The sequence below is a fragment of the Trichoderma evansii genome, assembly GCF_050947405.1.
Source record: "Trichoderma evansii strain SZMC 28006 chromosome Unknown GGI43scaffold_15, whole genome shotgun sequence".
NCBI lineage: Eukaryota > Fungi > Ascomycota > Sordariomycetes > Hypocreales > Hypocreaceae > Trichoderma > Trichoderma evansii.
This window is the reverse complement of record NW_028145191.1, coordinates 536,217-546,790: the sequence shown is the minus strand read 5'-3', so window position 1 is coordinate 546,790 and position 10,574 is coordinate 536,217. Positions and strand designations below refer to the sequence as shown.

At 48.8% G+C, this 10,574-nt stretch overlaps 5 protein-coding genes and 1 non-coding gene across 6 annotated transcripts; 2 read left to right on the top strand and 4 right to left on the bottom strand.

Moving 5' to 3' along the window:
* Positions 1 to 54: 54 nt before the first annotated feature.
* Positions 55 to 1,208, bottom strand: GGI43DRAFT_409448 (kinase phosphorylation protein-domain-containing protein). Its single transcript, XM_083206512.1, has one exon. The coding sequence runs from the start codon at positions 1,024 to 1,026 to the stop codon at positions 250 to 252; it is 777 nt and encodes a 258-aa protein (XP_083058917.1). The 5' UTR covers positions 1,027 to 1,208; the 3' UTR covers positions 55 to 249.
* Positions 1,209 to 1,283: 75 nt separating this feature from the next.
* GGI43DRAFT_409447 (mediator complex subunit MED6) lies at positions 1,284 to 2,621 on the top strand. Its single transcript, XM_083206511.1, has 2 exons — positions 1,284 to 1,835; positions 1,916 to 2,621. The coding sequence occupies exons 1-2, from the start codon at positions 1,404 to 1,406 to the stop codon at positions 2,438 to 2,440; spliced, it is 957 nt and encodes a 318-aa protein (XP_083058916.1). The 5' UTR covers positions 1,284 to 1,403; the 3' UTR covers positions 2,441 to 2,621.
* Positions 2,595 to 6,460, bottom strand: GGI43DRAFT_409446 (ATP-dependent RNA helicase ECM16 domain-containing protein). The gene has a single exon (XM_083206510.1). The coding sequence runs from the start codon at positions 6,392 to 6,394 to the stop codon at positions 2,768 to 2,770; it is 3,627 nt and encodes a 1,208-aa protein (XP_083058915.1). The 5' UTR covers positions 6,395 to 6,460; the 3' UTR covers positions 2,595 to 2,767.
* Positions 6,461 to 6,613: 153 nt separating this feature from the next.
* Positions 6,614 to 7,263, top strand: GGI43DRAFT_409445 (uncharacterized protein). Its single transcript, XM_083206509.1, has 2 exons — positions 6,614 to 6,816; positions 6,873 to 7,263. Exons 1-2 carry the CDS (start codon positions 6,664 to 6,666, stop codon positions 7,161 to 7,163), a joined length of 444 nt encoding a protein of 147 aa, XP_083058914.1. The 5' UTR covers positions 6,614 to 6,663; the 3' UTR covers positions 7,164 to 7,263.
* A 232-nt stretch (positions 7,264 to 7,495) lies between these two features.
* On the bottom strand, positions 7,496 to 7,595 carry GGI43DRAFT_t150. The gene has a single exon. It is a non-coding gene; the product is annotated as a tRNA-Ala (tRNA).
* Positions 7,596 to 7,740: 145 nt separating this feature from the next.
* On the bottom strand, positions 7,741 to 9,938 carry GGI43DRAFT_97578 (glycosyl hydrolase family 79 C-terminal domain-containing protein). Its single transcript, XM_083210610.1, has 4 exons — positions 9,557 to 9,938; positions 8,859 to 9,489; positions 8,502 to 8,796; positions 7,741 to 8,443 (listed from the first exon to the last, which is right to left on the bottom strand). The coding sequence occupies exons 1-4, from the start codon at positions 9,711 to 9,713 to the stop codon at positions 7,898 to 7,900; spliced, it is 1,629 nt and encodes a 542-aa protein (XP_083058913.1). The 5' UTR covers positions 9,714 to 9,938; the 3' UTR covers positions 7,741 to 7,897.
* Positions 9,939 to 10,574: the final 636 nt, after the last annotated feature.

The window sequence follows — 10,574 nt, the reverse complement described above, 5'->3', positions numbered from 1 at the left end:
CACGGAGTACTGCGTAGGCCTACATGCAGCCAACCGTTGGCATGCTGCCTGGCACTTCAAATGTGGGAACAGCAGGCTACCAGTTTACAGAGCAAGACCGCGCATTTGGTGATTTTACGATAACAGTGTATCGCGTCGTTTTTTAGTATCTAATATGGGTATCTTTGCTTATCATTTGTAACATACTAGTAAAATGCACATCTATGAAACAACCTTGTAGAATAATAGCCTCTGTAAAAGACAACCACATCAATCTTCTCGCCGAGAATTTGGTCCAGGGCTCCGTCGTCTGTGCTCCCTTGATCGCGAACGATGCCGCTGCCTGCTATCTCTCTGTCGTTTCTCATCACGTTTCTCATCACGCCTCTCGTCTCGCCTCTCGTTTCTCCTATCATTACGCCTGTCGTCCCTCCGATCTCTGCTTCGACTTCTTTCACGATCTCGGCGGTGTCGGTGATCACGATCCCGGTCACGGTTCCTTTCGTCTCGTCCCTCGGCACGATCAGGACTGCGTCGCCGGTGGTCTCTGTCGCGTCGCCGGTCGGGGCTCCTACTTCTGTCTCTACTTCTGCTCCTGTGTCGTCTTCGTTCCCTTCTATCGTCCCCATGTCGTCTTGATCTCTCCGGCTTCGCCTCATCTCTGCCAGCCTCTCTCGGCGGTCCACTCGCGGGGCCGACTTGTCGCTTGGGCTCAACTTCCACAGCATTGGCTCCAGATGTATTTCGCACTGGAGGTGGAAGCCCTAATGCTTTTGCCATTGCGTCTTCCTCCGCCTCTTTGATCTTGCGCAGCTCCTCTTTTTGTTCTCGGTCTTGGCGCTCTTCCTCTGTCTCGTTTGATGATGCCGCGGTGGCATCAGATTTGGCATACCAATTTAAATCTCTGCCCTTTGCCCATCTTCCAACTGGGGCTTTGAGACTGTGGCCGAGGTAGTTTTCGCGATGGCTGGAGTTGGCGACTTCGTCCCAGCTGAAGTTGACGCCACCTCTGGAGCCGCTCTTTCTGATAGTCGAGAGAAGATCCATGATTGGTGTCGTCTAGAATATGAAAGAGAAGCAGTAGTGTGAATAAAACTGAGATGTAAACTATTGATGGTTCTGCCGATTCGCCGCGCCGTTGGAGGGAGGCGAAACGAAGTCTCAGTTAAAGAAGCTTGGCAGCTATGTATGTATGTAAGAGTCTTGGTTATGATAAGATGCAAATTGACGGCAGAACGCGAATTGAAGACCCGCCCACCGGCCGCTGTAATCGATACCCCACACTGCCTAGCGCTTCTTACAGCGCCCGCCCACTAAAAGCTTCTGCTAATACTACTCTACGAGCTAGGCACTCTACAAGCTTACCTCAAATCATCCATCACCTTCTCTCCTCCAACATCAACACCAACACAGCCAGCCTCAAAATGTCAAATCCAAACGATCCCCCTCTCGATGAGATCCAATGGCGATCTCCCCAGATCGTAGCCCAGATGGGCGGCCTCCATTCCAACACAATTCTCTTCTACTTCGCCGAATCGCCCTTCTTCGAGCGCACCTCCAACAACGCCGTCATCATGGCCCAAGCAATGAACAACATGGCCATGTACCACTATATCCAAACGCGCGAAGCCTTTGAAACGCGTCTCAAGACAATGTCTGGCTTGGAATTCATTGTGGGAGAGGAGCCTGCCGAGACAGGTCCTGGAATGGGAACTGGTGTTTGGGTTATTCGCAAGCAGACGAGGCGGAAGCGATACCAAGACGACGATGAAATCACGGTCCACGCCTCTTTTTTTGTTGTAGGAGAGAATATTTATATGGCCCCTACGCTGGCGGATATCCTGGCAGCCCGAATTGTATGTAAAAGAGCCAGTGGACTTGCTCATTCCTGGTGGAAACGCAACATCAAAGAACAGATAACTAACGCTGCTCCCAGATGACTATATCTTCAGCCATCGCAAAAGCTTTACCAGCCGCCGAAGCAGCACGCAAATGGCGTCCATCTACAGGCCACGTATACCATCTCCCCCCAAGCCAATCCACCACCACTCAAACCAAACCGCAAGAGGAGAAACCCGTGCTCGATCCCGCTGGCAAACCAGCATCTGCAGCAGCAGCAAAGCATGACGCCCCTTCTATGGACAGAGTCGCCGAAGAATCATTACTGATCCACCTAAAATACGGAGGAGAATATATCGACGAAATACCCATCACTGGAAAGCCCGGAGAATTCCACCTCTCTTCTACGGGTCGCAAGCCAGTACTGCCTCCTCAGGGCGCTGCGGCTCCGACTGGTATTAGTGCCATGAGTGGGCCTCCGATTTTGAATACCAAGTTAGACGATAAGAAGGATGGCAAAGCAGACAAGACGCCAAAATCGGCTACGATGCCCAAGTTGAAGAGGAAGAAGAGCAAGATGAGTCCTAGCGTGACTCCAGCAGCAACCCCTGCGGCTTCATGAGAAAGTAATCACTGTCTTTCTTAGTGTGCGCAGATGTGCCAGAAGCTTTTTGGCTATAAAAGGATAAATGGCGGCGTTATGGATTTTTGTTTTTGATACCCGGTTCGAGGTTGGATCCGAAATATTCACGGGAAGATAGATATATAGCGTAGCATCATATAAACAATCTTTTCAATTCCAATTCATCCTACATTATGCATTGAAAGCTAACCAGTGGAAGTATAAGCAGTATAGTATCGATAGTAATTTATATCTATTACTTTTTGTTCATTCTAACCCATCCAACAACGCCATTATGTGATATATATATATATATACTATTCAACTTCACTCAACAACCCACCCCTTACCCGCTAATTTCTTCTGCTTCACCTTTTGTGCTGGCAGAGGCCATCCCTGTCCTGAAGTATTCTCTGCTCTCAAATACGGCACAACCCAGCATTCCCTCGTCATAGCACCATCTGCTCCCAATGATTGTGGCTTCACCTCCTTGATCGGCTTTCCGTAACTAATAAGCGGTGTACCCTTTGCCAATCCAGCTAGTTGTCCTCCCGTCACGTCTGTGAGAGCGTGCATTCTCGTCTTGGGCTTCTTTTCCGAATCGAGTGCGCCAGAAGGCGTAGCTCGCTGGAGGAAAGCATACACGATGTACTCGGGACATTCCTGGATGCTAACGTGTGCAAGGGAAGAGGCAGGGTGGATATAAACGCATGGATCTTCGCCGCTGCCGGGTCTGTGTAAAGGAATAAGAGGAATGTACGGCACATCGATAGCTCGGCGTGGCTTTCTGAACTGCTCAGGTGGGTTGGGTGCCAGATCAGCGCGGATGGCAACTTGGTCTAAGAAACCAGCTGCAGTCATTTGCTTCAAGGCACTGACTTGTTTAGGTGACGGGGGGTCCAGCTTGTCTTGGTACTTGAGCGCCGCGAACGAAGGAATATTTGTGCGCAAAAGGTCTGTGATTTGTTTCCGCAGCTGTTGAATCTCCTTAAGAACCTTGAAGCGGACGAAGTGAGCCTCGCACCACTTCTCAGTCGGCTCATGCGCATATTCGCCGACCACCTGCAGCAACTTAATAGCGTCAGACTTGTCATCCAAGAAGCAGAAATTCTTCTGAACTTGGTTGAACATTCGTCTAGCATTGGCCTGGCGGTCCTCTGCAATTACATCCTCTGCGGTGCGAATCTCGGTGTCTTCTTTAGCAGCCAGAGCTGGAATCGCTTGACTCTCTGAGAGGTAGACTTCTGCTGCGGACAATCCAGCTACCAGAGCAATGGTATAAGGCAGACAGTTGTGGAGATGTCCCACGAGTAGAATTCTTGCAAATCGGGGTGATAAGGGGAACATGGACATTGTCGTTCCCACCTTGGTAACTTGTCCGCTAGGGGAGATGGCAGAAAGATATGTAAGTAATTTCTCAGCCCTGGCAAGCATCTGTCGGTCGGGAGGTGTTGGGAAGGGGAAATTGACGACGTTTTGTAAGTTCATGGCCTTTAGTTGCAACACAATGCCTTCAATGGGCGTCCGGAGTAATTCGGGATCTGAAAACTCTTGGAAGTCTCTCTCATAGACAGCTGATGAATAGAGTCGGTAACAGTGACCAGGTCCCGTACGTCCAGCACGACCAGATCGCTGGCTAGCACTAGCCTTACTGACCCAGCCAATCTCATAGCTTTGGACACCACTGAGGCGGTCGTAATTCCTCTCCTTTGAACGTCCGCAGTCAAAAACAAATCGCATACCAGGAATGGTCAAACTAGTTTCTGCAACGTTGGTTGCCAATATGATTTTTCGGGTTCCTTCCGGAACGTCATCAAAGACTCTCAGCTGCTCTTTGACGGGAAGTAATGAGTACAGAGGCAATATCTGCATCTTAAGGGGAACGACTTCATCTTCTTCATCAATCTTGAATTCGTCCTCTCCTTCTCCCTCATCATCAGATTCGATACCGTCTATACCGTCTATATCGTCAAAATCGTGTGCATCAACATCGCCAAATTCGAGATCTTCGACTTCAACTGGTGCTTCAGTCGCAGATATCTGCACCTTGGGGCCTTCAGCTGACCTTGGTCCTCCAAAAGCTGCCTTTAACTTCTTGCTTAGCTGTAAAATCTCGTTTCGGCCAGTTAAGAAGACCAAAAATCCACCAGGAGGCAGCTTTTTATGACCTCTGCTAATCTTTTTGAATGCCTCTTCTACGTAGTCAGGGTGAGTGCGACGTGCGAAGTGAATAGTCACCGGATGTTGACGTCCTTCAACCTCGACAACAGGGGGTGGTGTGGGGAAGAGAGTCGGATTCATAGTCATATCTTCTATCCGTAGAGTAGCAGACATGATAATGAGTTTCAAAGGTTTGATCGTTGGGTCCTCTTGTGACAGTTCGGTCCTCAGCTTAATAACTCGACTAAGCATGCCAATTAAGATATCGGTGTTGACGCTTCTCTCGTGAGCCTCGTCAATAACAATAGCCGAATACTTTCGAAGAGTGATATCCAGCGCAACTTCTCGAAGCAACACACCGTCAGTCATGAATTTGATGGCGGTCTTTGCATCAACGTTGCCCTCAAATCGGATTTGATAAGCTACGGCGTTTGAATGGTCACCCAGTTCATCCGCCACTCGCTTAGACATACTGACAGCAGCAACCCTACGAGGCTGGGTGACGCCAATCATGCCTGGCGTTGGAGAATCAGGAGACCCATAACCTCCTTCATACAGGAATTGAGGTACCTGCGTAGTCTTTCCAGAACCGGTAGAACCGCAGATTACAACAATATCATGGTTGTGAATTGCTTCCATGATCCTCTGCTCTTCAGAGACGACCGGGAGCTTCATTCGAGCCTCTTGAATCTCAGGTGTTCGGACAACGCCTACGCTAAAGACTTTTCTTGAGGTCTTTTCGGTTACTTGTAATTCCATCGGTAGCGGATCTTGTTCGGGGGCCCTAGGAACGAAGTTTTCTGGCTTGGGTATCTCCAGTACAGACGAAGCTGCGTCGTATCCTTGTGCCTCGTTTATTTGTTGATGAGCCCATGCTTTGAAAGAAGATGACCTGTTGCTCTTTTGCTCTTCATCCATCACCTCATCCTCGCTTGTTTCTTCTTCGGATTCGGATTCATCTTCTTCGGAGTCCTCGCTCGAATTATCGTCGGAATCTTCGTCAGACTCGTCAGACTCATCTTCCTCAGCTTTCTCCTTCTCATCACCGCTGAATCCATTCCATTCATCATCCTCTGATTCTTCTGCATCTGATTGTTGATCCGGAATGAGGGAGATTTTTGACTTAAGGCCTCCTCTCTTTTGTCGCTTCTGGATTACTGGTCGGCCTTCGTTGTCCAGTTCGAGCGCTCGCTTGAGGCCAGATCCAACAGAAACTGCCGGTGTCGCCGCCACTGTTGCTTCTTGAGTCGGCTGAACAGCCGCTTTTGTTGGCTTGGATTCAGGTTTTGGTGCGGGCGCAGGTGCAGGTGCAGGTTCGTCATCCGACATATTCGCATCATCTTCGTCTTCCTTCACATCTTCGTCGACATCCGGCCGCTGTTCAAAAAGGATATTCTCTGCCGACGACGTAGGATCAACTCCAGCTCTATGCTCCCTCAGCGCACGGGTTATTGCCTGCTTCTTTGTTTCGCGCCCTTGTCCCAGAGATCTACTGCTCGAAAACAGACTCGTATCAATCTTTCTCTCAGCTAGCTTCGCAAGCAATTCTCGGTTTTCGTCTTTTCGAAGCTTGTTGTCGATGTATTTTTCGAGACGTTTCGCCTTCTTGCCGCTCATTTTGACGCCATCTTGTTTCAGCTGCTCCTTCATGCGTGCCTTCTTCTCCTCCAGGTCTTTCTTCGCGGCCGGCAAGATTTCTTGGTTGGTGTCTTCGACTTCATGGCGGGCATTCTCTTGGGCTCGTTCGCGAGCCAGCACCCTGTGCTTTCTCTGTCTGGGTACGAATTTAGCCATTTTTTAGGCTTTGTGATGGAGACTCTTTATAACATTATGCTCAATGCTGAGCTGCATTGGTATCGTTCAATTCGCAGCGCTATCGCCAGAACCAAGCGGCCGATAACCAGAAATTTTTGTGGGTCAGCGATTTTGCCATCTTTGACCGCTAAAGTCTTGATCTGAATTGGGAATAGTGCGGGGCCCTTCCGCTTTCATTTGGCTTCGTGAAGCTCTCACAGAGATGCAAGTTACCCTGCATCTTGGGGGATTCACAACAAAAATTCAGGATGGCGACACTAGATATAAGACAAGAGCCCTTCCCAGCACGGAGCCGATCCGCCTCTGGGTTGGTCAATGGAGTTTCCACAGAAGTGACTTTGTTGGAATTTTCCGACAAGATTATGATCACAATCAGCCAAGAGGGGCGATTAGCTCAATGGGTAGGCTAAATTCGTAAACCAGATACAGACGAAGCGGTTTGCTGATACAGCTACAGATTCAAGTTCCTATGATGGGAACTTCCGCAGGCATCGTTGACATGGCTTTGCCAAGCGGCAAGCATGGATTGCTCCCCTCCACTCATCTCGCACCAAAGACACTGCTAGGTGGAGGAGGCGACAGCAGAGAAACGCTTGGACAGCTTTATGCCTCACAGATTGCAAGCCACATATCGTTACGGTCACCGGAAGAGAGAAGGACGCTGGTATTCGGATTTGGGCTAGCAACGGCTGAAAAAGAGCAAGAGGCTTTCTTTGATCTGTTTGAGCTGGCTCTCAAAGTGTTATGATGGATAAAGCTGTAATGTTTATGTGAATGGAGTTCATGATGCTACACGTTTATAGGCTCTATCTAATTATGAATAAATGCTATGGTATCCTTATCGCGCAGTAATCTTAGCCCCTGTATTTCTTATACTGAGATATGAGTACGCTTGCGTTTGACATCTACCAGATGAGATTACAGAGTGATAGATGAAATAAAGACCAAAGAAGTTATATACATACATCCACACAAAAAGGAAAGCAGTGATCTAATCAATGCCTTCTCAAGAACCAGTTAGTAGACACACACACGATTGCCAACTTGAGCCAATTGTTAATAAATGCAAAAAAAATAACTTGGACGAACGGGGAATCGAACCCCGGACCTTTCCCATGCGGTAGGTCAATCGAATGATTGCCGATGCTAAGGGAAAATTATACCACTAAACCATCCGCCCATGATTGGTTGATGAGCGCTATGGTATAGAGATATATACACCTCTTCGGTCCTAGTTTTCTCGAGCCATTTGCGTCTCGCCATTGTGCTGGACGCGCGCTCTTTGGCGACTGAATTATCAGTTATCTTTTAAATCTACTGCATTGTTTACATTCAATTCTCAATTCAAATCTTTTTTTCTTGCATTGATTAGATAAAAGGTCTTTCACTTGGGAGCAAAGCACTGGCATCACGAAATAGATAGTACAGCATGTAAACATTATTATTCATTAATCATGTCCTAATCCAAGTTTCATTCTATTCTCACAACAGCGGGAAGTTCAGCACAACTGCAGAAGAGTCAGGCACCTGGACGGTGACCTGTCCATTCTTCACAACTGCAGTCTCTCCCACAGTAACGTTATGCAGCCGCACGGGCTTGCCCAGCGCAAGCTCATAGTTGTAGCTCCATCCGTCAAATGTAATACCAGTGATGGCGTCGCTTCCGTTTGCCAGCAGACGCTGAATGCCAACGAGTTCTCCGTTGCGGACACCACTGACGGCGAAGGTGTAGCTCTGGCTGGAGCGTGGAGGAGGGTTAGGGACTGATTCAAGGCCCTGGCCGTCAACGGTGGTGTTGTAGCCACGCATGTTGAGCACGGTGATGCGAGCGAGGTGGCCGTTTAGCAAGGGGCTTGTATAATGGGCTGCGTAGGCGGCTTCGCGGGCATCGGCCAAAGGAATGTTGGTGATGCTGACGGGGAGGAGGTTTGAGGCGCCCAATGTGGCAGAGACGGCAATATTGCCATAGTAGGGTGCTTTGGTGCCTCTGGAAGCCAGGTCTGTTTCGATTGGCTGCCAAGCTTGGTACTGTTTATTGTGTAAGCCTCAATATTCTGGACAACATGGATACTAAGCTTTGACTTACACGATAGTTGGTGCCCATGTGCATGTGGACGCGCTTGAAGCCTACTGAAGCTGCGTACAAGTTGAAATCTATACCCCAAAGGGCGGCTCCAAAAGTGTTGGACAAGCCTGGCCTGCCCTGGTTGTAAAGAGAGTTGCACTCTCCAAAGATCAGAGGAGTGGCCTTCTGGGCTTCTGGAGTGGCGAAAATGGCATTGTACTCTGGGAGGTGGCCCTGGATTGAGCTCACAGTCCTGGAGTGGTTCATCAGAGTTCCTTGCAAGGTGACGCCGAGAGAAGTGGCACCGCTGATGTAGCTATTTTTCTCGTCAGTATGATTCAGTCTTTCACCACTATGATGATTAATGGTGCAGCCTACTTGTGAGTTGAAAAGAGTTGGATATCATTGTTCTTATCAAGGCCGTCCTGGAAAGCAAGGGGCGCCTTGAGGTGATTGCTAGTGCCGGCAAAAGACGGGGCAAAGAACTTGGGCTCTCCAAAGAGTGACAGTGCTGGGCAGTACTTTTGGACCTGTTTCTTGATCTCAGCTGTACCATTAAGCCACTGCCAGGCATATGTGCTCTCATTCCAAGTTGAGGGTCGTACTGGGCCCTGGGCTGATGTCGAATAGAGATCAGGCTCATTGCCGTACTCCCAAGCATACAAGTTCCCATGGCTGAGGGCCTTGCAGGCCAGAGGAACAGTATCAACGAGGGTCTGCCATCCCTCCGATCTATTAGCACCAAGACCAAGATTCAGGCCGTGGGAAAATTTGACACCAGGCCAGGTGCCGTATGACTCGAAGTAAGAGGGACCGATGTGAATGGTGGTTGGATAGTCGGGTGATCTGCTGGGATCGACGATTCCGACCAGAGAAGTCTTGAGCGACGCATTGTAAAGTGCATAATCCTGAGTATTACCACCAACACGAATGTATGGCTTAGAACCAGAGATCGCGCCGAGATTGTTGATGAGATTATACGAGAATGTGTTTGGAGCCGACTTGTTACCTATAGAAGAGAGAATTGGCATCAATTGGTTCGCTAAGATGAGATTGAGAGCTAAAAGAAAGCTTACCAGCAAAATCGGGGAATGATGAGAACTCAATTGAGTAGCTCACGAAGCCATCAAAGGGCTCGCCATTGGCATTTGGCTGAGAAGGGACAGTGTACGTATCAGCCGCCACAGTCGAGGCGGCGCTCAGAAGCGCAAACACGGTGCTCTGCGTCAACATATTGAAGATGTTACAGGGCAAAGCAACAGATTGGCGAAAGACGACACGTCAATTGCATGGCTAGGTATTGTATATATAGTTTCTTGTCCCCGAACCTGGTCCGAAGTTCGGGACCTAGATGAGCTCTTCTCAATGCTACTTCACAGGAGCTACCTTGCATCTACAAGCATAGCTGCATTCTCCCCGCACGATGGCAAATGCAACATAAGGCCATCCCCAGATTAGCCAATGCAGCATTTTGTCATTGAGCGGGCTCGGCACGGGGGATTGTCTCATCACCTACCTAAACGGGAATATGTCGATGAGAGCTCGACGGAAGCTTGATTAATACTACGTACTTAGCGCTGCTAGCTACCGGATTAATATCCGCTTAAACAAAGTTCCAAGAAAGCGAGGATCCAGCTCTGTTTACGTAACATTCAATTGGAGTTCTAATTGGTGTTCTGAGAGCTATTCAAGAGCTGTTAGTATCCTGGATATGAAAAGTCGGGCAAGATGAAGAAGCGATATGCCCCTCGGGCCGAATTGCATCCAATTTGCGGACAGCGTCGCAACAGTGAGATTCCGCGAATAGGGTGTCGAGCCGGATGAAGCTAACCCCGCGATTCGTTGAGCCGGATGGCGTCTTTTTTCTTTCCTCTTTCTTTCCTCTTTCTGTTCTTGTTTGTTTTCTCTTTCTTATCCGGATTCTACAACTATTGCTCGGGTGAGTTGAGCAGCAGTATACCGCGTTTATAATGTGGTAATATGTCCCTTCTTGACCGGCCCACGCATATTGATGCATGTTGAGGTAAGCGCGCGAGCTGTCAAAACAACATGAAATCTGGGATTTCTAGGCAGTTTATAGTTGGTTGAAGAGTT

Excerpts from the sequence above, each read along its gene's own strand:
- GGI43DRAFT_409448 (XM_083206512.1), bottom strand. The coding sequence starts at position 1,026 with ATGGATCTTCTCTCGACTATCAGAAAGAGCGGCTCCAGAGGTGGCGTC.
- GGI43DRAFT_409447 (XM_083206511.1), top strand. The coding sequence starts at position 1,404 with ATGTCAAATCCAAACGATCCCCCTCTCGATGAGATCCAATGGCGATCT. Across the intron at positions 1,836-1,915 it reads ATATCCTGGCAGCCCGAATT|ATGACTATATCTTCAGCCAT; the intron begins GTATGTAAAAGA and ends CGCTGCTCCCAG.
- GGI43DRAFT_409446 (XM_083206510.1), bottom strand. The coding sequence starts at position 6,394 with ATGGCTAAATTCGTACCCAGACAGAGAAAGCACAGGGTGCTGGCTCGC.
- GGI43DRAFT_409445 (XM_083206509.1), top strand. The coding sequence starts at position 6,664 with ATGGCGACACTAGATATAAGACAAGAGCCCTTCCCAGCACGGAGCCGA. Across the intron at positions 6,817-6,872 it reads AGGGGCGATTAGCTCAATGG|ATTCAAGTTCCTATGATGGG; the intron begins GTAGGCTAAATT and ends ATACAGCTACAG.
- GGI43DRAFT_97578 (XM_083210610.1), bottom strand. The coding sequence starts at position 9,713 with ATGTTGACGCAGAGCACCGTGTTTGCGCTTCTGAGCGCCGCCTCGACT. Across the intron at positions 9,490-9,556 it reads ATCATTCCCCGATTTTGCTG|GTAACAAGTCGGCTCCAAAC; the intron begins GTAAGCTTTCTT and ends TCTCTTCTATAG. Across the intron at positions 8,797-8,858 it reads CAACTCTTTTCAACTCACAA|CTACATCAGCGGTGCCACTT; the intron begins GTAGGCTGCACC and ends CGAGAAAAATAG.